At 43.8% G+C, this 26,132-nt stretch overlaps 3 protein-coding genes across 4 annotated transcripts in view; 2 read left to right on the top strand and 1 right to left on the bottom strand.

Annotated features, from left to right (window-relative positions):
• Nucleotides 1-3,880, top strand: part of LOC132874737 (aldehyde oxidase 1-like) — a 62,442-nt gene extending 58,562 nt beyond the window's left edge. The window contains exons 31-35 of the mRNA XM_060911118.1: nt 2,395-2,509; nt 2,603-2,668; nt 2,783-2,971; nt 3,257-3,424; nt 3,732-3,880. Of these exons, the coding sequence (XP_060767101.1) occupies nt 2,395-2,509; nt 2,603-2,668; nt 2,783-2,971; nt 3,257-3,424; nt 3,732-3,779 (586 nt within the window). The 3' untranslated portion in view covers nt 3,780-3,880. The remainder of the gene's footprint in view (nt 1-2,394; nt 2,510-2,602; nt 2,669-2,782; nt 2,972-3,256; nt 3,425-3,731) is intronic.
• A 1,990-nt stretch (nt 3,881-5,870) lies between these two features.
• bzw1a (basic leucine zipper and W2 domains 1a) lies at nt 5,871-15,828 on the top strand. 2 transcript variants are annotated; one of them, XM_060911115.1, is made up of 12 exons: nt 5,871-5,975; nt 7,442-7,514; nt 7,623-7,799; nt 7,988-8,082; nt 8,810-8,875; nt 9,127-9,262; nt 10,805-10,914; nt 13,886-14,056; nt 14,131-14,277; nt 14,383-14,521; nt 14,772-14,894; nt 15,179-15,828. In XM_060911115.1, exons 2-12 carry the CDS (start codon nt 7,451-7,453, stop codon nt 15,208-15,210), a joined length of 1,260 nt encoding a protein of 419 aa, XP_060767098.1. In that variant the 5' UTR covers nt 5,871-5,975; nt 7,442-7,450; the 3' UTR covers nt 15,211-15,828. The 2 variants fall into 2 exon arrangements, with proteins under 2 accessions (XP_060767098.1, XP_060767099.1); XM_060911116.1 differs by lacking the exons at nt 5,871-5,975; nt 7,442-7,514 and having other exon boundaries at nt 7,755-7,799; nt 7,988-7,993.
• A 1,690-nt stretch (nt 15,829-17,518) lies between these two features.
• On the bottom strand, nt 17,519-25,108 carry si:ch211-246m6.4 (transcription factor 15). The gene is made up of 2 exons (XM_060911117.1): nt 24,424-25,108; nt 17,519-18,822 (listed from the first exon to the last, which is right to left on the bottom strand). Exons 1-2 carry the CDS (start codon nt 24,961-24,963, stop codon nt 18,793-18,795), a joined length of 570 nt encoding a protein of 189 aa, XP_060767100.1. The 5' UTR covers nt 24,964-25,108; the 3' UTR covers nt 17,519-18,792.
• Between the last annotated feature and the right edge of the window lie 1,024 nt (nt 25,109-26,132).

The raw sequence follows: 26,132 nt of genomic DNA, 5'->3' as shown, positions 1-26,132 counted from the left end.
TAAAGAAGTCTGCTCTCATGCTCCTCAATGTGGACGAAAGTGAGCTGGCTCTCGCAACAGACATTGTTGTAGCTAGCCAAGTGACCTATCTGGGTGTTCAGATAACATCGTCTGTGTCTGCTATTGCCAAAATTAATTATAGCTTTATATTAAAGAAAATAGAAAATGATATTAATAGATGGATGCCCCTTCCATCGTCTGTACCAGCCTGAATTTCAGTCGTTAAAATGAACGTTCTTCCCCAAATTAATTTCATTAGCTCAATGCTACCTCTCCCTCCTCCTGTTGATTATTGGAAAAAGGTGGACTCTTTGCTCAAATCCTTTATATGGAATAAGAGGCGTCCATGAATAAAATGGTCAGCGTTACAACTACCCAAATCACAAGGTGGTTGGGCTCTCCCTAATTTCAAACTATACCATTGGTCTTTTACACTACAACACACAAGACACTGGTTGGACCTGGAGGCACAGACCTCCGGGACTGACATTGAAAGGGGTCTTGTGGCGCCAGTGAGACTGCAGGATTACTTATTTTCAGGTGCTTCAACTAGACAATCCTCTTTACAGTGTGGTCCAATTACACTACCGTTCAAAAGTTTGGGGTCACCCAGACAATTTTGTGTTTTCCATGAAAAGTCACACTTTTATTTACCACCATAAGTTGTAAAATGAATAGAAAATCTAGTCAAGACATTTTTCTGGCCATTTTGAGCATTTAATCGACCCCACAAATGTGATGCTCCAGAAACTCAATCTGCTCAAAGGAAGGTCAGTTTTATAGCTTCTCTAAAGAGCTCAACTGTTTTCAGCTGTGCTAACATGATTGTACAAGGGTTTTCTAATCATCCATTAGCCTTCTGAGGCAATGAGCAAACACATTGTACCATTAGAACACTGGAGTGAGAGTTGCTGGAAATGGGCCTCTATACACCTATGGAGATATTGCACCAAAAACCAGACATTTGCAGCTAGAATAGTCATTTACCACATTAGCAATGTATAGAGTGGATTTCTGATTAGCTTAAAGTGATCTGCATTGAAAAGAACAGTGCTTTTCTTTCAAAAATAAGGACATTTCAAAGTGACCCCAAACTTTTGAATGGTAGTGTATATCCTATTTGTTGACAACATTCAGAGCAGTGGAAAAATACCTAGGTGTGGACATGAAATGGCACAAAAACTCTCCCCTATGGCTTAATCATGGCTTACTGTCAGGAAATAAACCATTCACTCCAGGTCCATGGGTGCATAAGGGCATATATGATTTGAGCGATGTAAACGGTGAGGACTCATTATTGAGTTTCTGTGACCTTACTGTACAATACGATGTTCCTAAACATTCTCTCTTTCATTATCTTAAGTTACGGTCAGCTCTTAAGTGTCATAATATTCAATGGGGTTCAAACTTAAAACTGCACCCAATTGTGGAAACGATTCAAAAAGCCCCTAGAAGAATAGTATCATTTCTTTACTCATTTCTGTGTGCACATTCAAAACATTCAGACAGCCTCAATAAAGCATGGAAAAGAGACATTAGAAACCCACAGGAAGATCCAGATTGGGAAGCGATATGGGACAATGTTACGGGCTTGTCAAAAAATCCCAATCATCAGTTTATTCACTTGAATATATGTTATCGCACCTGTCTGACCCCCCGTAAGCGATATTTGATGGGGTTAGCCCCCCATTCATATTGTACTTTTTGTCCATTTGGTAATGTGGGGACTTTTATGCATTCTGTGTGGAGCTGTCCGGACATTTTCTCTTTCTGGACTAAAGTAGTAGATACAATATCTACCTTGACAAACATTGATTTCCCAATGGATCCTGCTCTACACCTTTTGCTTGAAGACTCAAGGTTCCCCATCACAGAGAAAACACGTAATCTGTGGTTAGCAGGTATCACGGCTGCCAAGAAATTGGTGGTCCAGAGATGGCTTCCACCTCATGACCTTTCAATTAAACACTGGTTATATACACTGCTAGACATTTTTTATCTAGAATTATCCTCAGCAAGAATAAACCATGCTAAGGCAGCAACTGTCAACAACTGGTTAAGTGGAATAGAAATGGTGAAGGAGTTACTCTGCAAATAGATGTGTGTATACTTATTTTTCGTTTCTTTGTTATAATTTTATTTTATCATCGTTATTTTTACACATTGTAAACCGTATGCTGTGTCTCTCAGCTGACATCTGATATTTAGCTGTTTGAAAGCAATGTGTTGGTCAGGGACTGGGTGGGATGGGTGGGGGGAGGGGGGATTTATTGTTGTATTACATGGTGCTGTGCATTTTTCCTTGCTTTCAAAGTTCAATAAACACTGCATTATAAAAAAGAAGTGAAAGTGTGTGTTATTGTTTTAAACTTGTGTTCCTGTTTCCTGAGTCAGAGGCCACGATGCGAGAATGGACTGGGAGAGACAGGAAGGACGGCCGTATGTGTATTTCACCTACGGAGCCTGCTGCAGTGAGGTGGAGGTCGACTGTCTGTCAGGAGAATACAGGGTCTCTCTCTCACTCACACACACACACACACACGAGTAAATAACATACATTTACATAAAATGTAAATAAGTGTGTGTGTGTGATGTTATACAGACTCTAAGGACAGACCTGGTTGTGGACATCGGGAAGAGCTTAAACCCCTCCATTGATATTGGCCAGGTAACTAACACACACACACACACACACCTCAGTATCACCATATGGTTATGCATAACTGTGTGTGTGTGTGTGTGTGTGTGTGTGTGTGTGTGTGTGTGTGTGTGTGTGTGTTAGATTGAGGGGGCGTTTATCCAGGGTCTGGGCCTCTACACGATGGAGGAGCTGCACTTTTCCCCCTCAGGTGTTCTGTACACTCGAGGTCCTGCTCAGTATAAGATCCCGGCTGTGTGTGACGTCCCGCTGCAGTTTAACGTCTACCTGCTCCCTGGATCCCAAAATCCACACGCCATCTATTCCTCAAAGGTCCATTTTACACACCACACACACACACACACACCATGCTAAACTGTAGGTTTCCAAACCTTATTAGCAACAGTAGCCTTGTAGCTCCAGTGCAAAACTAAAGAAACGAACATGTCTCGGGTTAAAGGTGACACATGGTGGACATTTTTTATTTTTGGGTAAACCGTTCCAAAAAAAATTCTCCAAGGAACTGAAATGACCCCAACACCATCTCTGTAACATCCATACACACATTTATTTATTCTATTCTCAGCCAATCACATGGTGATCCGTGTTGTGTTTCAGGGTATCGGAGAACCCACACTGTTCCTGGGTTCCTCTGTGTTCTTTGCTATAAAAGACGCTGTCATGGCAGCGCGGAAGGACGTGGGATTAACCGGACCGTTCACCCTAAACAGCCCTGCTACACCGGAGCAAGTGTGCCTCGCGTGCAATACACAGTTCACACAGATGGTACACACACACACACACACAACCCTGTAGTGAAATAATGGGTGCGGTCTGATATTACAAGTCACTGCAGTGTACAGTATTCTGTCTCTCTCCTGGTTACTCCTGTATGAGAGTAAATCGTCGTGAGATGCGTAAATAAAGTGCGAGTGAGCGGCGGTTTGTTCATATGTCATTCTGGATCCTCAAAATTATGCTCATTTCTACACAACTTTCAGGAATAAAAGCCAAGAACTGTCTTTTACTGAGTGAATTTTCACAGTTGCTTATTTTGTATCGTCTCTCTCTCACGCACGCTTTTCATCCCCAGGTTCCAGACAGTGGAGCGTCCCAGCCGTGGGCTCTGCAGCTGCCGTGACCTTCATTTCACCTTTCTGACTGATTATAACCACTAAATGATCAGATCTGCAACATGATATTCACACTAAATAGATCACCTTAATAAATGATTTCATCAGATGTTTTGCACAGACCTCTATTTCGAGGCATTAATATACAGTACCAGTCAAAAGTTTGTACACCCCTACTCTTGTAATTTATTCATAGGTGTTTCTGTATTGTGACTCTTCTCTACACTGTGGAACACTGAACACATCAAACACTATGAAACAACATCTATAGAATTATGTGTTTTTAAAAAGAAGGTTGATATTTTAGGTTCTTCAGTGTATCCAGCGTTTCCCTTGATGACCCTTTGTACACTATTGTCATTCTCTTAACCAGCTTCATGAGGGAGTCACCTGGAACGCTTTTCAATTAACAGGTGTGTCTCGTCAAAAGGTCATTAGTGGACGAGTTTCTCGCCGCCTTAATACGTTTGAGATCAAACAGTAAATAACAATACAGTAAATAAATAGCCCTGTTCAACACTGCAACTGCAGTAATCCATATTATGTCAAGAACCGAACAACTAAGTAAAGAGAAACGACATCCATCGTTACTTTAAGACATGAAGTGACTTTTAATGAATAAAAATAAAGAAAAAAAACCTTTCAATTTGAAGGTGTGTCCAAACTTTCAACTGGTAGTATATAACATAAAAATCATATAAACACATTTACTTTAACAAATCCATTCAACCTTTGTAGATGATGAACAACTGAATTTATAACAAGTCTTGCTAAATGTGACATCTTACAAACAACTATAAATAATCAACATAGTCATGTACTTTATGGACGGATCAATTTCAGGAAGTTGTTAAATAACTTTACAATTATATAACCATCTTTATCTGTCTAATAATTTTATCCTAGTAGTGGTGGTTGTTGTATCCTTTTCCCTTTTTGTAATCTTTTATGAAAAGCATTTTGAGATTTTGGACATAAAATTAAAAGTGCTATACACAGTGCCCGGCCACTTTAATAGGAACTTGCTGTTGATTGTAGGATCCCTGTTTGTGGTTGCAGGAGTGGAACCCAACATGTTCTTCTGCTGTTGCATGCTGGGATGGTTTTCTGCTCACCATGGTTGTAAAGAGTGATTATATGAGTTACTATATCCTTCCTGGCCAAAAAGCTCGACCCAATCTGTCCATTTTCTGATCTCTGACCCTCTGTTATCAACAAGGCGTTTGTTTCCACCCACGGAACTGTCGCTCGCTCACTCACTCAGTGTTTTTTGTTTTCTGCACCATTCTGTGTAAACTGGAGACTGTTGTGTGTGAAAACCCCAGGAGATCAGCAGCTTCTGAAATACTCAAACCAGTCCATCTGGCTCAAACCAACACCCAGACCACAGTGAAGGAAAGTCACACTGTGAGATCACAGTTTTTCCCATTTTGATGTTTGAACATTGTGAACATTAACTGAAGCTCTTGATTTGTATCTGATGCCTCAACATCACAAAAGAAAACAGCAGGGGGAGGTAGGGGTGTTCCTAATAAAGTGGCTAGTGAGTGTCTATCAAGCGAATAAATCTGTTATTATATCTCATGATAAAAAATAAACACAATCTAGATGCAATAATTTTTTTCTTTCTTTATTCATTTATTATTACTCGTGGGAGGGGGAAGCATTTAGTATTGTTCAAATTTCTTTACCAATGGAACAATAAATGTTGCTCTTAGCAGTTAGGCTGGACTGTTGCTGTGTCTGAGCACCATCATGATGAAAGCCAGCCGGAGCTCACTGTCAACTTTCCCGGCACTAAAGGGTTAAAGCCCACACTCCACTGCGCTCGTGCCACACAGGCGTGATGACCATGGAGCAGTCAAGCGTGTTCGACTCCGGGGGAGATCTCTCTGAAGAAATGTACACAAATGTTATGAAATAGAACTGTTTTCACGTAATAAAACCTGGTACGTTTAAGGTCCGGTAACAAAAAAAGTATTTTAAAATAAGTGTCATTATATATGACCGATAAAAATCGATTGAGGAATGAACCTTGACCTCCCCACTTCCGCTTGCACATGGACTCGTCTGCATTTTTTATGCCTTCTGCGCGTGCGCACAGCGCTCTCACTTTCTCGGGGGATTTTGTTGGAAGGGTTCGGAACAGCAGTGTGTCGCTTTGTTCGGTGGTTCTAAGACCGTTTTAATTTGAATTCATTTCGGTGAGTCTCACTATATTTCAAAGACACTGTCTGGTAAATTTTTGTGATGTACTGACTTACTCGGTCGCTGTAAGATGGCGGATAAATCTGTCTTTCTGTTTAATTATGGCTGTCTAGGTTGAGGCGTTAGCTTGCCTGTTGCTACCTTGTTAGCGGAGTAGCTTGGGTAAAGAAATGCCTGTTTATTTTTATTTAGTGGTGATTAATTAATTTTAGTAGCTGACTTAATATCGAAAGTTTTGCTGTTAATGCAGATTGTGTCCTTAAACGGTTAAAGTGTGGCTGTTGTTCGAGCGGACGGCACTTTCGCCGGTTTGAGGCCTCTCGAGCTCCCTGAGGTAGCTTTGTTACAACGCGTCCGAATGTGGCTGTAGGATGTGGCTTACTGCGCATGCGCTGTCGGGAAAGAGCGGCGGAAACGGTTTCGATATAATGATCTGGACTTCCGTGTTCTTGGTGTGTTTTATTACACTAACTTGTGATTTAGAGATCACTATCTCGCCTTCTACATGCTGCTGTACGCTAACGGAGAGCGGTCAAAATGGATGCTTTAACGGACTTGGCTTATTTGCGGAAGTGAGTCGTCACGTGATCGGGCCACTGAATTCAAGATGTCTCCCGAGTTTAAAAGTTGGGCTGTAGGACTTTTATTATTATTATTATTATTATTATTATTATTATTATCAATAACATTTGATGTAATTAAATTGTAGAGAAGAGTTTGTGTAGCTCTGGGTGATGTGACTAATATCGATATCGTCTCAAGCTTTGCCTCGTTGTTTTTTCTGAAGAATTAATTGATTTTTATTTCGTAAAATAATGCACAAAATACATAAACATGGTGTACATTAGGATACACGGATAACCCAAAGTGTATAAAACTTATTCCCATTGTGGTTTGGCAAGAATCAAATGGTAAAATACGGGTAAATAGCAAATACATATGTAGACAACAGTATTATAATAATAATGATGATGATGATGATGAAATAAGAATCATGGATTTGTTTAAAAAAAGTAATTACAGAGTGACTGGGAGAACATGTGCTAGTCTGCCTTTTTTATTTCTATTTTAAATTGCGAGATCTAAAATCTAGTTACTTTATTCTAAACTACACCTTATTTTTGAGTCAATTAAGTGGTGTTTTTTTTTTTTTTTAAATAATGCAACACTGGAATTGCTGGGGAAACTTGACAAACCTATGGATTATTAGTGTGTATCAAGAACTGATGTTCTGGTTTCTTAGACTTGTGTATTAGTATCAGTGATTTTTAGATTTATTGTCATAGCTGTTAAATACAATTAAATGTGCATGACTGATTTTGAAATGCCAACTTATTAATCACAGTCCTGTTATATCTAATTTTACTTTTTATTAACTGCACTATTATTAATACTTTTTTTGGGGGGGGTCTGTGGTGCCATGTGGGGTTATGGTCGTGTGTGTGTGTCCCCCTCTCACTAGGTGTCTTTTATGAATAATCAAAAGCAGCAAAAGCCAACGCTAACCGGCCAGCGTTTTAAAACTCGGAAAAGAGGTGAGCTGATGCTGGGTTTAAATGGATTGTTGTGCTGCTGTCGTGATACTGACAGTATGATTCTGTTGTGTGGGGTTTTTTTTTGTAATTACTGTTTAATTTCAATAGATGAAAAGGAGAGATTTGACCCTTCTCAGTTTCAAGAAAGTATTGTGCAAGGCTTGAACCAAACTGGCACTGATTTGGACGCGGTCGCAAAGTTCCTCGATGCCTCTGGCGCTAAGCTTGACTATCGCCGGTATGCAGAGACGCTCTTTGACATCCTGGTGGCCGGTGGAATGCTGGGTAATGAACCTCACACGTTATCCCTGTACACGCACATGGTTTCCTCAATAACCTGAAGCAGCTTCCCTTCCTCCCCACCCCCAGCACTGTCTCTTGTAGCAAGCTCAGACTTGTTCCCAGTAGTTTGTTCAGTTATGATGTAATCACAATACTCCACATGTGCATTTAATCTTTCTTTCCCTGTGCAGCCCCGGGTGGGACCCTTTCTGATGACATGACCCGTACTGAGTACTGTCTCTTCACAGCAAATGAAGACCTGGAGACAATGCAAGCTTATGCTCAGGTAATTACAGGCGAATCCCAGGCTTTTATTGATGCACTCATTCTAATGTTATTGCTTTTATGGTAGCAGCTCATTCATGAGGACTTGTATGGCAGATGCTACAAAAAAAAAAAAAGATCGTTGTTGTGGTGGTGATTTCTGTAGGGGAGCAAGGTTCCATGTTGAATGTAATTACCGAAGGCTCAGTGAATCTTGGTGAATAATAAACGAGATGAGGTAGTTTATTATTCACTGAGCCTGAGGCAGAGAATTGTTTATATATGTACACGGGTAATTGTTTCCCAAAAATCATATTAAAGAATTTTTCAAACTTCAGATTGTTCATGTAAAATGTAATAGCGGCACAGACTTGTCCATTATCTACACAGTCACATAAAATACTTTGTTCTGAAATCAGTAAAATAAATCCCAATCCCACCTTCCCTTTGAACAGTTTCAGGCCAAACTTCGGAGCATCTTTAGTGCTTTTAGGAACAGCGTTTTCTTTCGTCGTTTGTAATTGTTCCTCACGGTGGCGATGCGATTGGCCGCCATTTTGCCAAGTCGCTTGAGGAATAGTCTGAATCTCTCAGCCAATCAGTGTGCCTGATTTCCTATAATCACCTGCATATTTATACTAAAATGGGTGACTAATGTTGTGCAGCTTGTTTTCAGAATGAGTTGCCATGTTGAGTTGATGTTACAAGCTTTTTAGCATCCTTATTTACTGTAATTCCCTTTGTGGTAGGTTTTTAACAAGCTGATCAGGCGGTACAAGTACCTGGAGAAGGGTTTTGAGGAGGAGATCAAGAAGGTGAGATGTTGTTCATTTTCACAGCAGCACTCCTGCTCATGTTAAACATGTCTAATCGTATCATCTTGCTGAAGATCTTTGTCTAGCTCATGTATTAGTTCACAGCTGTAACTCTGGTAATGGAGCTGCAACCATTAGATTATAAGCATAATTCTCTGAGCATTCTGTAATCACTTCTGGGAGAAGGAGAACCTTTTGTGATGTGATCTTGGTATGCTACAGACTCTAACTCTCTCCTCTTGGTCCTGTAGCTGCTGCTGTTTTTAAAAGGCTTCACGGAGTCTGAGCGTAACAAGTTGGCCATGCTGACGGGCATCCTGCTGGCCAACGGGAACATATCCGCGTCCATCCTGAGCAGCCTCTTCAACGAGAACCTGGTTAAAGAAGGTAATCCACCCAGAGCAGTCATTGTTATTACAGTAGCTATGGTCGATATGACTCGTGTGACGTTTCTGCAATGCACTCGGCGTGATGTACAGGTTTATGAAAACGAGCTTTATTTTAAAACTGATGCTTTTAATTAATTATAATTTCACACTTGATCAGCGTTTCATTTGTCAAAATTACAGCCTTATTTCCCAGCACTGTCCCAATACTTCAGGTCATGTTCCTGAAGCACAGGGAGTTGTAGTATGGATGAGAAATGGGGGTGGATCATGTGACTCAAATAATACCATGGTTCTCAAAGACATTGTTTACAGTATACAAGATGCAGTTTTGCTGGCAAACTGCAAGCAATGCTATGGAAAAATTACTCTTAATCTGATTAATGTACACACACACGATGTAAGAATCGCCTCAGTTGCAGGTAGTGTAATTTGTTTTACTTGAGTGTTAAACAGGTTCCCCACCCCCTGGGAAAGCAGGTTCTGGTGTATTGGTATTGTACATCACCCAGTCCTACTGCTAAGAGTGCCAGGAAAAACATACATGTTGAATAACTAGTTTATTTAATTTGTAAATGACAAACTGAATAGCACTGGTGTTGAAATGTATTTACATCCACATTGCCCTGCCCTATGAGCCCACAGACCAAACATCAAGTGACTTCAGTGTTTGTCTGGAAATTATATTACCGTATTTTCTGGACTATAGAGCGCACCTGTATATAAGCCGCATCCGCTCTATTTTTAAAAAAAAAATTTTAAAAAAGATGTACAAGCCGCACCGGGCTATAAGCCGCAGATATCTATGTTGAAAAATTAGATATTTACTGCATGTACAGAACGATTTTGTACTGTAAATGTACATGTATGTACCTGAACAGATTCTTTCCGAACAGTGCCTTTTAACACGGCAGCAACTTTGCTGATTAAAACGGAACAGAACCAAGAGAAAATAACCGGTATTTATTTACCTTCATTTCTCCTGTGTTTGAAACCACAAGTCACTTTAATCATCTTCGCTGGATTTGAAAATAATTACCAGTTAGTAATTTGTCGTGCGTGTTCTATCTGCTAAAGATCTGCTAATTCTTCTTTGCATTGATTTTTCGTCTATCTTATTTTTGATTCTACTTCCGGTTAGAGCGCCCCTAGCGGTGGAAGAAAAATCCACAGAATAGCCGCACCTTTGTATAAGCTGCATGGTTCAAAACCTAGGAAAAAAGTAGCGGCTTATAGTCCGGAAAATACGGTATAAATAATCTTGATTAAAATGGCAGCTGATATTTTATTATGAGCTCTTTATTTACATGGTGTCTAATGTAGTTTAACTATTGAGCTGTTTGGGGGGGGGTAGTTGCTCAACCCTGATGTACCCTTCTCCCCCCCCTTCCTCTCAGATGATGGCTTGGTGCTTTATTTTTAATTGTAGTAGCAAGAAGTAAAAGGTTTCAATAAAATGACTAAGTGAGGAGAAAATCAGAAATGGAACAATAGAAATGACGTGTGAGGGTAAAATGGTGTTTGACTAACCCTGTGGTTTCAGGTGTTTCTGCTGCCTTTGCCGTCAAACTGTTTAAATCCTGGATCAACGAGAAGGACATCAACTCCGTCGCTGCCAGTCTTCGAAAAGTCGGCATGGACAACAGGCTGATGGTAAAGCTTGCATCGCTACAAGAAGTGTGATCAGGGTCTAATGGTGGATTTTTTAATAATTGTCACCATAATTAAGAGGGGTGGGGGAAAGAACAAAATTGCCCATTTTAATGTTTTATTTAACTACTTGGTGTGTTGCAGTGATGACATCATGTACTCTGGCCATATGTTCTGACACGAATGCTATCGTGACGAGTTGAACGTGTTGCATGTTGGCATGGTCAAAAAGTACTGTTGATGCAGGAAAGCCATAATTTGGCTTATTTTATTCAAAGCAAATGTACCCTGGAGTATCTGAATGACATTTCCATGAAGTTAAATATTCCCACGTTTCAGTAGTTCTTAAAGATGTGCAGAACCTTTTATTTTTAAATAAATTTGAGTGGATAGCATCTCCGTCCCAGCCCTGAGTGCGTGACGTCACAGTGGGAACTGGTTTTAAGGCCGAGGCCTTTTACAGCTATAGACCAAAGTCATGCCAATAAAAATTTATGGTGAAAGTAAGAAATCCCGTTACCGACTCGCTCAACTAAGACTGATTTGACTTCATTGATTGTGGGTTGACTCTCATTAAAACAGGATGGGTGCTATAACTTATGCAACATACATGTACATGCATGCATTTTCACTGATAAAACGTAAAAGGCTCATTAAATAATCAGATGAACTGAGACAATCACATTCTGAAGCAAATTAAATAATCTTATACTGCTAACTTAAACACACAATACAAGTTACATGGATTAATCTAAAGGCAGGTAAACGAGTACTGTTTTTGTATCCAAATGAGTCAGAGCTTACCCGTCTGTGTTCTCACTTCTTGAAGGCTGACCTTTTGGTGGATTGTTTTGAAACAATCTGGCTTTCGTTCAGTTCTCCGTTCATTCGCTTCCATGTAAGAGCGAGATATTGCTGCTGAGGCAAGCTTTTCCAGCAGAGAAATCAGACTGCTGCTCCACTCCTCCATACTGAGTACTCCACCATTACTGCTCGGCTCAGGCAATTACTAAAACCCGGGACAGGACGTCACCGGTTTAGCAACAACCGCGGGGAGGTCACTGCCCAAGTGATGTTCCGTCCCGGGTTTTACCAACAACCCTTGGCTCCTGCTCCAGGAGAACTGGTGCAACTGAACTTAACTTCCTTTTCTTGTAGTTTTCTTTTCCTTTAATTGTTGGTACTGCACCCTCTTTCAGTACGGGTTTATAGCCAACGCTCCAACAGATCAGAGGTCTCGTACGAGTCTTCAGTAAAATGTGCAGAGGAGAGACCACTTCGTAGGCGTCCAATGTGCCCGTGAATTTCTCACAAAACGCGTCCAAATCTTCGCAGTTTGAACATTCTTGGGCCCTGAATGCAACGTAAATCCACCTTCTGTCATGTTGCTGCACCCGCCAGTAGGGCTGCACGATATCAGAAAAATGTGATATTCGATAACATGACTGAATATCTCAATATCGATATGCATCACGATAATTAAATATGTTTTTCTTACCTCTACTCGCCGTTCTGCCCTGTATCTAGCATTTAAAAAAAAAAAAACACCCAATGCATCGCTTCCATTCCAACATTATTTTTTATTGGAAAAACATGGCTACACCTGCAATGGTGTCTATCAATCATCTTTAAATCTCTTAATTTTTGTGAGCGCAGCAGAAAATGTCTCAAGTTGAAGTAAACAAAAAACTGAAAACTACATTACATTAACATAAAGCATTCAAAATGGCAATTTCAGCGGCTCCCGGGAGATGAAGGTGAGCGACACGGATTCACCATAAACTCAAACACAATCTGTTAATAACACATGCGGGTGAGAGAGCAGTGGTGTGTGTGAGAGAGCGGTAGCGGGTGTGTGTGTGTGAGTGAGCGAGCGGTTTTGTGTGTGAGAGAGAGAGAGAGAGAGCGGTAGTGTGTGTGTGTGTGTGTGTGTATATGTGAGAGAGAGCGCGGTTTTATGTTTTTATGCTTCTGTACAGCAGTGTTTGTCCCAGTGAGCCGCCCCACCACTGTTTTACAGGTACATGTCTTGCAAAGTACCTGAGTTTGCAGTACATCACCCCTCCTGAATCCAAAGTACTTCCAAATAGCAGACGTGCCTTTTTTTTTTTTTTTGGAAACCAGTTCCTCCACACAAGTTTGTCTCACCACACTTGCTCCCGCCTTCCGCCATCACCACGAGGCTTTTACTTGTTTTGCAATAGGGGGCAGAGTTATCCCGCGGCGCTTGTTGACATTCAAATGTGATTGGACGGCACAGAAAAATGTGCCTTTTATCGAAATTTAAGTAATTTTTGCGGTATGTGTATCGCAAACTATATCGCAATATCGATACTTTTTCGATATATTGTGCAGCCCTACCCGCCAGCAACACATCTCTGTGGCATGGCGATAAATTAGCTCAAAAATGGAGGATCGGAGTTGCAGTCAGCTCTGTGTTTTAGTATAGCGGAAATGGCGATGAGACCGATAGACTTCCTGCTGTGACATTATGGACATTTAAGGTCATTCACTCAGACCGCTACCTATATAAATCACTTTAATCATAAAAATGATCAGACTTCTTGTTGATGCTTAAAACTATTCCTGTGCCATTCTTGAGATCTCAAGGCATTTATAAACGAAGGTGAGGCCATGGTTCTGCGTGTATGCTTTAAGGTCGTTGGTTATCTGAGGCAGCTCTTCAGTCTGTGCACAAATGTAAGTGAAATGATTGTGCGTAATAGTTCCTCCTTGCTGTCAGGACTTGTGTGGGTTGTAGAACTTGTCCTGTTAGTGGGTTGATCCATATTAAATGCTCCAGAAGTGTAACCATAACCCAACCCTGAGATGCAGTGTTAAAGCATGATATTCACAAGTGGATGTGTACCAGCCCTACTAGTCATCATGTTAGCTTTTTAGGACTTCCAGTGAGGATGTCGGATTCAAAAATTTATATATATAAATTTCTGGAAATGTATATTTTATAACACAGGAGCTCTTTCCGGCTAACAAGCGGAGCTGCGAGCACTTCTCCAAATACTTCACAGACGCCGGGCTGAAGGAGCTCTCGGATTTCGCTCGCAATCAGCAGTCCATCGGTGCTCGTAAGGAGCTGCAGAAAGAGCTGCAGGAGCAGATGGCACGTGGAGAGACCCTCAAAGACGTAAGTGATTAATCACGCTCGGGCTGCGTGGGGTTGGCATTTCTTGTGTTGACTGACTGTCTTTCATGCTGCAGATGATTGGATATGTGCGTGAGGAGATGAAGAAGACCAGCATCTCTGAGCAGACAATGATCGGCATCGTATGGACGAGCGTTATGAGCTCCGTGGAGTGGAACAAGAAAGAGGAGCTAGTCACTGAGCAAGCCATCAAACACTTGAAGGTATGAGGCCCATCATGTTCATGCTGGTGTGCTTATTCTAGCATGCTGCTGTTATTGCCATGGAAATATGATCCCTGACTCAGACTTTCCTTGTGCTTGTTGCAGCAATACAGCCCGCTGCTGAAAGCGTTCACGACACAGGGCCTGTCTGAACTCACTCTGCTCCTGAAGATCCAGGAGTACTGCTACGACAACATTCACTTCATGAAGGCCTTCCAGAAGATCGTGGTGCTGCTCTACAAAGGTGTGTTTCAGTCAGAATGTGGTGTGAAGGTGAAGTGAAAATGAGGGACTCGTGCAGTAACCTCCAAGTGCTTTGTGGAGTCACTGGTTTTAGTTCATTCTAATTTCCTGTTATTTTAACTAAAATGGATGAGTGCTGCCACCTCCCCCTGAATATGATCGCTCACTGTACACACTGCAGTTTCTAACTCAGACGAGTGACTTGTGAATGTATTGGAGACCCTCAAATGTGATTTTTGTGGTGTGTGTAGCTGATGTGCTGAGTGAGGAAGCCATTCTAAAGTGGTACACTGAAGGGCACTTGGCCAAAGGCAAGAGCGTCTTCCTGGAGCAGATGAAAAAGTTTGTGGAGTGGCTGAAGAACGCAGAGGAAGGTAAAGCAGTGTTCTCTCACACGTACTCGCATGAGTCAGTACAGTTTACTCCAACACCCATCCTTCACCATGAACCCTCACCCCACTGTACAGCCTCCTTACTGCCATGTCCTTCTGCAGGAAGCGACCACAAGGCCGGTTTCCTCACTGTTCGTTTTTATAAAGCAGTCAGTTTCCAACGGAGTGTTAATTCCTGAAAGAGTCTAAAGCATGTGTAGGGTTTTTAATTATAAATTTGTTTAGCCAACATTTACATGTATCTTTTTTTTGTTGTTCTGTTTCAGAGTCTGAATCTGATGAGGAGGAGGGGGACTGAAACACTTCAGCCACTGCCAGACTCGCAGAATGTTTTTGTTATAAAAAAGTGCTCGTCTTTCAGAGTTTGACTTTATCTCCCCCCCCCCCCCCTTTTTTTTTTTTTTTGCCAACCCCCCAAAAAAAAATTAAAAATAAAAAAATCTCCAGTCTCCAACCATAACACTTTAGATGTCGTTTAAGGGCTTTGTAATGGTTAATTTTAAGATTTATTTTGTATCTGATCTTAAGGTTTACACTTTAAATGCATTTGAATTGACAACCCAGTTTTCTTTTTGTAATTTTGGATTTCGTAAATTATGCTCTCTGATCACCTTTTCTCCCCCCCCCCCCCCCCCCCAATGTTACATTCCATGATGTCTGAAACGAGTTAAAATGTCACCGTTGTGATTATGGAGATGATTATGGATACTGATGAGTGAAAGATGACCTGGTTAAAGCCCTGACCCTGTGTAGAAACATCACTAGCTTCACCAACTAGTCTCCTTCAGCTAGTTGTCTTTTCAAAAAAAAAAAAAAAGCCTGACTTTATGTCTGCTTTTGATTTTCACAGATTTCTTTAATCCCGTTAACTTTTTTTAAAGAAATAAAAATGGGAAATTATCAAGTGCCTCTTAAATAGTTTTGTCTTTTTTTTTCTTGTGTGTGAGATAAATTGCTGTCAAGCCACATCATCGAGCCTGGAAAATGGTTTTGGGAGAAACATTAGCACGGTGTTTTGAGTTTGAACTGTGTGTGTGGAGGGTGAAAGGTTGTGTATAATTAGCTGTGTTTATTCAGGAACTGATATTAATGGTGGTGTTTGATCATCTGACAACACAAATCTGTGATTTGAATCTCAGCTGCTGCTGGAATTGGAAACTAATCAATGAACAATTTTATAATCCTGGAGTGATTCCTGTCCACTAGGGGGTGTCCGTGTGGGTTTTTTGGGGGGGGGGGTATTTCTAATTACACCAAGTTCATCTATATTTTTATTTATGCTTGTTGACTGACTTTCGAGAAGAGGCTCCACATCCTAAAAACCACTGCGTTTAAACCATATATCGTATTTGTGCCCGTTTTGGGTTGTAACAGTTTCGAACAGCTGTATGGCCTCATCCTGTCAGATTTACATACAGTCTGCCAAAAACTAAAGTTTTGTTGCACGGGTTATTTGTACAAAAGGTGATTTTTTTTTTTTTTTTTTAAACTCCTGCTGCAAAAGTATTTGGACCCCACTACCTGCCAACTTTTTTCACTCTAATGCTAAATGTAACTCACTAAAATTGTTTGCATGCAAAAATGTCTTATGGTTCAGAAAACACACACTGCCCAGTTCCTCCTGATGTGTCTGTTTTTATTTGTTTGTTTGCTGGTTTCTCCTCTAAATTAAGGTCAATTTTCAAATGATCAGTTTTTATTGTACAAAAATACACAGTGGTTTAGTAGCAGCTTTCTGATGCTCATGTGCAAAGGACAAGTTCAAGTATGTTGAGGTTTAAACACACTCCCTGCTGAGCTCATTAGAGGTAGACCAACATGAGACACACACACACACCTATACACTGTGCAAACAGCTCATTATATTAACAATCTGTGCTGCTTCTGCAAAAAAAAAAGGGGGGGGGTGATTGTCATCATAAAAAGGACAAAGTGCAATGTGTGAAGGGGAAGTAAACATCCGAATAATTCATGAACAGGTAGGGATTAGAAATCATTCAAGTTCAAAAAGTAATAGTTCTTCACGTCCAAGCGTCCTGAACACGTGATGTCAGCTTCTGGCTGAGGTAATGTGGCCTGACTCTGATCACCTCACTGTTGATCATGTGCATGATGTAAAAATAAAAATACAAGAAAGTGTGAATTCACGTTAGCTTCATCAGAGCTGTTTTTGAAATGGAGAGGAGAGGCCTCCGTAAAGCTTAAAAAAATATATGAATTGGACAGATCACCTCATGCAGCATTCTCAGTAACCACAGCAAGTCAGACTTTTACATGTGCAAAGGACAGACTTTCAAGAGACTTTCAAGAGTGTTTTGACAGCAGAAAATTAAGTCCGTTATGTTTTTGTCTGTGAACATTAGCATTTGGATTGTGTGTTAGTTGGTTAGTGTGCTGCTAGATAAAGGTGGGGTTTACATTAGACCGTATCAGCGGATCATCAGATTAACGTTTTTAAAACGATTAGCGTGCACACAGCAACGCCAATACACGATTTGCGTGCACACAGCAACGCCAATACACGGATACGCTCGGCTCCGCAGGCATCCTGCGCTCCAAATCACTCCGCCCTGAATAGCGAGTGCCCTCTGGAGGGTGCGCACTCTGGCCCTGCGCAGCTCACAGAGCGCGCGAGTGAAGTGCACAAGCCACGATTCGGGACTGAGCCGCTGTGTGTGAGATCCCAGCGCATATCACTTACCACTTGCAAGTGGAAGGATGGCAAGCCTAAAGACAATCGTAACTACACAATGGGCAGTATTTGCAGTATTTTCATACTTTTATACTCTTTAATGAAAGGTGATACAAGGCGGAAGTCCGCGCCGTTTTTCAGCAGTCGCGTCACATGACCAACGCCAGCGAATCAGGAAGGTGGATGTCACAGTGACGTTGTCCAATGACGACGCCAGCTAGAGCTCAGCACAGCGTATCCGCGTATTCTCAATGTTTACACAGCACCGGACCAGACACGATCTGGATTGAATACGTGGACCCTGGCGGATTCCCGTTTCCCGGCGTTTCCAGGCGTTTTAATGTAAACGGACGGTGCATCCGCGAAGAAAACGAGACAGATATGGTCTAATGTAAACTTGGCCAAAGTTACTTTTCAGTGTTAGTCACGATTGCAGACATTACTGTCTAGACAGTATTCCTTCCTGGACGGGTGGGCTTGTCCCAAATGTGGATTAGGCAGCAGTTTTTGTAAGTTTGGGTCCCAGGGAGAGACACTTTTGGGTTTCTAGTTAAAAAGCTTGGAAACTCGTGCTTTCAGGCAAAGAAAGATCAAGGTGAAATACTGAGGAAAGTTCAGGACTTCGCTTGATTTGTTTCAGTTCCAGGTTGTGTCATGTTCAACTCTCCCTTTTTGAGTTCACTAGTAGTTTAAGCATGTAAAAATGGCACAGTACATTGCAATTAACCTTTGACCTGTTACCTGTCTACTGCATTCAGTATAATGTTTCCCATTTTTCACAGTTGGGGTAAAACTATCCAATATGGCAACCCAAATCATCGCCTACTGACAGCAACCACTGCAGCACACAAGGGCTTGGGTTACCACCATGTGACAGGAGTGACACACACGGTGGTGTTTTTTAAGGAGAGGCTCTTCCAGGCTTCTGAAATAACCTCCTGCCAGGTGCTGCTTTTACACACACAGCTCCAGTTACATTCACCAAGAAACACAAGGGCGCGCACGCACACATTTGTAAACGCAGGGGGGGAAAGTGCATCTCATGATGTGATTTTTCTTCCTCCTTCTGTCCTCATTTTTAGAGTTTTAGAACGAAACTGTACAACAAGGTTTTTAGTTCTGTCCTCATGAGGTCAAGAGAAAGTCTTCACATGTAAACATGGAGCTGCTCGAGCAGGACGAGGATTCTCACACACCTGGATTCTCGCCGGCTCGCATCTGCAAAAGACACACACGTTAAAAAAAATAAAAATCATTCACGTATGTATTCTTTATTATTGCCTCATACAAACATCAGCTTTTTGAAAACTGAAAGAACTTTAGAGACGTTTATCAACTTGAACTAGCTTTAATAAACCTGTAATTTATTTTAAAACCCTGCGTAAAGCAGTTTATTCAACTCCTCTTCCTCCTTCCCCTTCCTACAGAGAGGAGAGAAAGTGTAGGATGAAACTTTGGTCCCATTCTTCAGGACATTTTAACGAGTAACAAATGACTTGTGTGTTCGGACCGTGGCCGAGCCGGTAGAACAGCTTTCACTGCAACAGACCATAATATTCTCTTTAAAACCTTGAGAATTCTGCTTGTATTTTTGGGGAAGTTCCTGCTTTAGCTCTTACATGACAGATTAACATGATTGGGAATTATTTACCCTGAAACAAGTAAATTGTGGTGTCCCTCAAGGCTCACTCTCAGGGCCGCTGTCGTTTTTCTTTGTATCCGTTATTAAGGACATATTCTGAAGCTCGACATTAATTTTCACTTCTGTGCTGATGATGCTCGTTTATAAATATCTGCTAGACCAGATCACAGGGTTAGCAGGTTGTATTAGTGACATTAAACACTACATGTCTGGTGACTTTCTCCCACTGAGCCTGAAGCTGCCCGAGCACAGCCATCAGTCAGCATCGTCCCATCCTCATGTAACCCAGAACATCTCCAGCATATTGCCAAGATGAAAGGAACATAGAGTCCACAAACAATGCAGAGAACTTAGTTCATGCACTTCTTCTACTAACTTCTATATTAGGTTACTAAAAGACACTTGAAGCTGAATGTCAATCACCAAACTCCAATTAATCCACACTGCAGCAGTTAGGGTCCAGTAAGAGAACATCAAGCCCACAAGCTCCTCCTTTTTCCACCCTGAAACCCAAGCTTCTGGTTCATCCATCCTGAGACCCATAAGTTTCTAGTCCTGCCCTCTGGAGTGTTCAAGCTCCTCCACCTTTCATCCTAAAGCTCATGCTTTGCCCATCCTGAGGCTCATGAGCTCCTGAGACCCATAAAATCCTACTGCTGCCAACCTGAGGCTAACAATGCAGGCTATTCTAAGACCGACAGGTTCATACACCTTCCATCCTGAAGCCTCAAGTTCCTGCTTCGTCCATTCTGAGACCCACAAGCTCCCTCTGAGTCCATCTTAAGATCCATGACCTCACTCTCCTGACATCCTGTGTTTATTTATGTGTATTAACACTTTACGTGTTTATTACTGGTCACATGGTGTATCTCAGCTCATCAGAATCCATCAGGCAGAAACCACATTTCCTTAGACTGCTTTGGAAATGATCTTTAAATAGTTACAGAACAAATAAGTGTAAATATGCAACCCTTCTTCTTCCTAGCGTTTGCCTCGTGTTGGTGCAGAGTCCGCTTTTCGACACATCGATCACCACTTGTTTTGTCCAGGGTGTCTTCAGGGGTGACTTTGGCTTCTTGCATGTCATCTCTGAGTCGGTCAAGCCTGTGTTTCTTTGGTCTACCAAGGTTGCTTTCCTGTCGGACTTAAACGTAGGGCTGTCTTCGCCACTGACTGGTCACTGCTGTGGGCTACGTGGCCAATACCATCAGAGGCGAAGCTTCACACATCTTCTCAGTGATGGGGGCCACTCCCATGGTTTTCACTTGTCTTCGTTCGTGATGTGGTTGCATCGTGTCAGACTGAGTGACTGCTGCAGCATCTACATTTCCAGAACATCGACTCAGGTTCAGGCTTCTGGAACAGAGTTATCACTGGAACAGATGAGCAGGTCGAGGTACTTGAATGGGGTTAATTTACTGAGGTCTTGTCCATCGACTCGAATGGTGCCATCAGTCTGTGGGCTGCATTCCATGTTCTCTGTCTTCTTGATGTTCAGCCACAGTCCATACTCGTCCAGCCAGGTTTCCGATGCTCGGTGAAGAGCTTGAGGTCTTGACATTCCTCCTCTGAGAATAAGCATGCAGAGAATAAAGAGCAGAGGCAAGAGAGCTGATCCTCACTGGACACTGACACGTATGGTGAAGGGAGGTGAGGTTCAGCAGGGGTAGTGTACATGTACAGCACTTGTGACATCCTATGACATCCAGCTCTTGAAGATCCATTGTACTGTACATAGGCTTGAGGGACGCCATGATGTTGTAGGACATGACAGATGAGCTCATGTGGAATCCTGTGAAAAGCCCAGGAACTCCATATGGATCAATTTATTTGTGTAAAATATGCAACCCAACTCACAAACACTGTTTCATACTCTGTGTGTGTGTGTGTGTGTGTGTGTGTGTGTGTGTGTGTGTGTTTATTCTGCTGTTTATCTGATGTCTGGAGGTCAGTATGGATGACATTAGGACTATGACTTTGCTCTCGCACACCTGACTCCATACATCAGCTCTCAGGACAGGTGTGTTCCTAACCCGAGAAACACGAAACTCTGTGAAGCAGCGAGTCCACAAATCAGACCTAGGAACAGATTTACTACACAAATACACAACCTGGCAACCCAAACACTACACACCCTCGTGTTTAAGGGTGCACTTTGAAAGTGCAGATGCATGATGTTTTACTTTTGTGTTTAGGTGAGAATAGTGTTTACTCAAGCACACACACACTTTCCCCTAGTCGGGTTAACACCAGACCATATCACAAGTGAACTATGGTCTGGAATCCGCCTATTGAATTTCTCGTAGGGGAGGTGTGGTTTACGATTGTCAACGGCCGTTTATTGGACGTTGCGAATGTCTATCATTTGGCGTATACGTAGCCCATGGCCAATCATGGCAGTTGTACCCGGTGACGTAGTTAGAGCGACGAAGAAGACGAAGAGGCGAAGAAGAGAAGGAAAGAGAAAGAGAAGGCAAAACAAAAATAGGAAAACAATGGCACCGAACGATTATTGCCGTTTGTGCAAGACAAAGCTTGATCGAAAGTTTGGTTCGTATCGCTCGCCGCCATGTTAAATGTGATCCGTAAACAGTCCCAAATAAACTACAAGCTTCCGTTTGTCGAGTAGTACGCGTCACCGTCTTTCCACCCCCCCCCCCCCCCCCACTCTCTGATTGGCTCCCTAACTCAGGCGAGCCTTTAGACCATAGTTTCCATGCTGTCTTTTCAGATCGGAACGATTGTGCAAAGCAGCATGGGATTTCCCAGGCTAACTTTCCCCAGGAGTTCACACATCATTGCATAACCTGCACTTATATATTTTAATCTGTTGATATCATTCTAATAACACACACCCGGTTCTGCTGACCGGAAATGACACATCAACAGCAGCCTCTGGCTTCCTCCTCACTGACCACTCTCCTCTGGCTTCCTCCTCACTGACCATTCTCCTCTGGCTTCCTCCTCACTCACCATTCTCCTCTGGCTTCCTCCTCACTGACCATTCTCCTCTGGCTTCCTCCTCACTCACCATTCTCCTCTGGCTTCCTCCTCACTCACCATTCTCCTCTGGCTTCCTCCTCACTCACCATTCTCCTCTGGCTTCCTCCTCACTCACCATTCTCCTCTGGCTTCCTCCTCACTCACCATTCTCCTCTGGCTTCCTCCTCACTCACCATTCTCCTCTGGCTTCCTCCTCACTCACCATTCTCCTCTGGCTTCCTCCTCACTCACCACTCTCCTCTGGCTTCCTCCTCACTCACCACTCTCCTCTGGCTTCCTCCTCACTCACCATTCTCCTCTGGCTTCCTCCTCACTCACCATTCTCCTCTGGCTTCCTCCTAACTCACCATTCTGCTCTGGCTTCCTCCTCACTCACCACTCTCCTCTGGCTTCCTCCTCACTCACCACTCTCCTCTGGCTTCCTCCTCACTCACCACTCTCCTCTGGCTTCCTCCTCACTCACCACTCTCCTCTGGCTTCCTCCTCACTCACCACTCTCCTCTGGCTTCCTCCTCACTCACCATTCTCCTCTGGCTTCCTCCTCACTCACCATTCTCCTCTGGCTTCCTCCTCACTCACCATTCTCCTCTGGCTTCCTCCTCACTCACCACTCTCCTCTGGCTTCCTCCTCACTCACCACTCTCCTCTGGCTTCCTCCTCACTCACCACTCTCCTCTGGCTTCCTCCTCACTCACCATTCTCCTCTGGCTTCCTCCTCACTCACCACTCTCCTCTGGCTTCCTCCTCACTCACCATTCTCCTCTGGCTTCCTCCTCACTCACCATTCTCCTCTGGCTTCCTCCTCACTCACCACTCTCCTCTGGCTTCCTCCTCACTCACCATTCTCCTCTGGCTTCCTCCTAACTCACCATTCTCCTCTGGCTTCCTCCTCACTCACCACTCTCCTCTGGCTTCCTCCTCACTCACCACTCTCCTCTGGCTTCCTCCTCACTCACCACTCTCCTCTGGCTTCCTCCTCACTCACCATTCTCCTCTGGCTTCCTCCTCACTCACCATTCTCCTCTGGCTTCCTCCTCACTCACCACTCTCCTCTGGCTTCCTCCTCACTCACCACTCTCCTCTGGCTTCCTCCTCACTCTCCACTCTCCTCTGGCTTCCTCCTCACTCACCATTCTCCTCTGGCTTCCTCCTCACTCACCACTCTCCTCTGGCTTCCTCCTCACTCTCCACTCTCCTCTGGCTTCCTCCTCACTCACCATTCTCCTCTGGCTTCCTCCTCACTCACCATTCTCCTCTGGCTTCCTCCTCACTCACCATTCTCCTCTGGCTTCCTCCTCACTCACCATTCTCCTCTGGCTTCCTCCTCACTCACCATTCTCCTCTGGCTTCCTCCTCACTCACCATTCTCCTCTGGCTTCCTCCTCACTCACCATTCTCCTCTGGCTTCCTCCTCACTCACCACTCTCCTCTGGCTTCCTCCTCACTCACCACTCTCCTCTGGCTTCCTCCTCACTCACCATTCTCCTCTGGCTTCCTCCTCACTCACCATTCTCCTCTGGCTTCCTCCTAACTCACCATTCTGCTCTGGCTTCCTCCTCACTCACCACTCTCCTCTGGCTTCCTCCTCACTCACCACTCTCCTCTGGCTTCCTCCTCACTCACCACTCTCCTCTGGCTTCCTCCTCACTCACCATTCTCCTCTGGCTTCCTCCTCACTCACCACTCTCCTCTGGCTTCCTCCTCACTCACCATTCTCCTCTGGCTTCCTCCTCACTCACCATTCTCCTCTGGCTTCCTCCTCACTCACCACTCTCCTCTGGCTTCCTCCTCACTCACCACTCTCCTCTGGCTTCCTCCTCACTCACCACTCTCCTCTGGCTTCCTCCTCACTCACCATTCTCCTCTGGCTTCCTCCTCACTCACCACTCTCCTCTGGCTTCCTCCTCACTCACCATTCTCCTCTGGCTTCCTCCTCACTCACCACTCTCCTCTGGCTTCCTCCTCACTCACCATTCTCCTCTGGCTTCCTCCTCACTCACCATTCTGCTCTGGCTTCCTCCTCACTCACCATTCTCCTCTGGCTTCCTCCTCACTCACCATTCTCCTCTGGCTTCCTCCTCATTCACCATTCTCCTCTGGCTTCCTCCTCATTCACCATTCTCCTCTGGCTTCCTCCTCACTCACCACTCTCCTCTGGTTTCCTCCTCACTCACCATTCTCCTCTGGTTTCCGAGGCAAAAGGTGCAGATGGGTCTGAGCGCGTTCGCGCCGCCGCGCACGAGGGCGTCTGGGTGTCGCGCGCACGGCGGTCCGTCTCCTCCGCTGTCGGCGAGCAGCAGCACGTTGGCGAGGTGCGCGATGTAGCTGGAGGCCAGACGCAGGGTCTCGATCTTGGACAGTTTCCGGTCGGCGGGCTCGGTCGGGATGAGCATGCGCAGCGCGCTGAACGCCGTGTTGACGCTGTGAGTGCGGTCCCGCTCGCGCGCGTTCGCTGCCTGCCGCTGTTTGCTCACACCGACCAGCCGGAGCCTCCCGCCGCCGCGCCCGGGGACCGAGAGAGCACGCGCGCGCCCGCTCTCCGCCTCCGTCCACTTCTCCGAGGAGCTCTCACTGCCGCTGTCCGGGTCCGAGGGGTCCGAGGGGGGCTCGTGCGCGCGAAGGACCGTGCGCTCGCTCTCGGTAGATTTCATGGCGGAGAGAGAAGGGGATCGGTTCGGATCCGCTGTGCACGACCGGAGCTCGTGGCTCCCCATAATAATAATAATAATAAACACTGCTGCTGCCGGCGCGGCGCTTTAATGCGCGGTGAAAATAGCACGCGGATCCGGTACCGCGTCGCTCGCGCGTGCCATAGCTGACATAACGAATCCTTTCTAGGACTCTGAACACCACGCGGGACAGGTGGAGCCCCGGGGGGGGTACATGCATAATTATTATTAACATTTATTTAAAGTGTTGGGCGTCACTTTCTGTACACACACACACATACATACATACACACACACACAATATATATATATATATACACACACATATATGTACACACACACACACACCACTTTAGAAGTGTAAGTTTATTTTTGTGTTCAAATAAATAAAAATATTTTTCAAAGCTCTCACGTGCACGTTTTCTGTGACGTCATCACTGAGCGCGCTTTCTTCCGCGCCGCTGGGTGTCGCTCTGGAGGTGAGTTTCAGGGTTTAAACTGTTAAAACTGTTTTTAATTAAACTCAGAATAGCAAAATGACTCCTGTGGAAGATGCAGCAGGTTCAGAGGGAGCACCGAGTGAAGTTTTATTCAGTAAAATAAGATTATAAATAATTAGAGAACTCGGTCTCGGTGAGAATCTGCGAAACCACAGCGCTAAGATCAAGGTCAACGTTCTTTATTGTCATTTGCATGTTTTCACATGTAAACGAAATTTGTGCCTCAGGGCCAGTAGCATATATAAATAGAATAATTAAAATTAAATATAAATATAAAAATAGAATAGAAAAGAAAATAGTGCAGCCGTGATTAAAAAGTGTTCAGGTGAACAGTAAAAACTTCAGTGTGTGCAAAGTGCAAAATGGGGGGGGGGCAGCATCAGAGTTTAGGCTTAGTGTTCATTAGTCTCACAGCTTCTGGGAAGAAGCTGCACTGGAGCCTTGGTGTTTTGGCCCTGATGCTGCAGAGTCTTTCCTGAAGGGAGGAGGCTGAATAGTCTGTGTGCTGGGTGGGTGGAGTCACCCATGACGCGGGCCGCTCTGCTCCTGCACCAGCTGTTGTAGATGTCTTCCATGGACGGCAGGCTGCAACGGGTGATCTTATGTGCTGTGCGCACCAAACTCTGCAGAGCCCTCCTGTCCACAGCCAAGCAGTTTCCATACCAGGATGTGATGGAGGATGTCAGTGTGCTCTCCACCACACACCTGTAGAAG

This window comes from Neoarius graeffei, chromosome 27, assembly GCF_027579695.1.
Source record: "Neoarius graeffei isolate fNeoGra1 chromosome 27, fNeoGra1.pri, whole genome shotgun sequence".
In the NCBI taxonomy this organism is placed as follows: domain Eukaryota; kingdom Metazoa; phylum Chordata; class Actinopteri; order Siluriformes; family Ariidae; genus Neoarius; species Neoarius graeffei.
The sequence above is the reverse complement of the archived record's forward strand: the minus strand, read 5'-3'. Positions and strand labels throughout refer to the sequence as shown.

What these genes read in the sequence shown, in the direction of transcription:
- bzw1a (XM_060911115.1), top strand. Translation starts at nt 7,451, where the DNA reads ATGAATAATCAAAAGCAGCAAAAGCCAACGCTAACCGGCCAGCGTTTT. An exon ending in TTGAGGAGGAGATCAAGAAG is followed by an intron (nt 8,876 to 9,126) that starts GTGAGATGTTGT and finishes TTGGTCCTGTAG; the next exon opens with CTGCTGCTGTTTTTAAAAGG. An exon ending in CGAGAACCTGGTTAAAGAAG is followed by an intron (nt 9,263 to 10,804) that starts GTAATCCACCCA and finishes CTGTGGTTTCAG; the next exon opens with GTGTTTCTGCTGCCTTTGCC.
- si:ch211-246m6.4 (XM_060911117.1), bottom strand. Translation starts at nt 24,963, where the DNA reads ATGGGGAGCCACGAGCTCCGGTCGTGCACAGCGGATCCGAACCGATCC. An exon ending in TCGGAAACCAGAGGAGAATG is followed by an intron (nt 18,823 to 24,423) that starts GTGAGTGAGGAG and finishes TGTCTTTTGCAG; the next exon opens with ATGCGAGCCGGCGAGAATCC.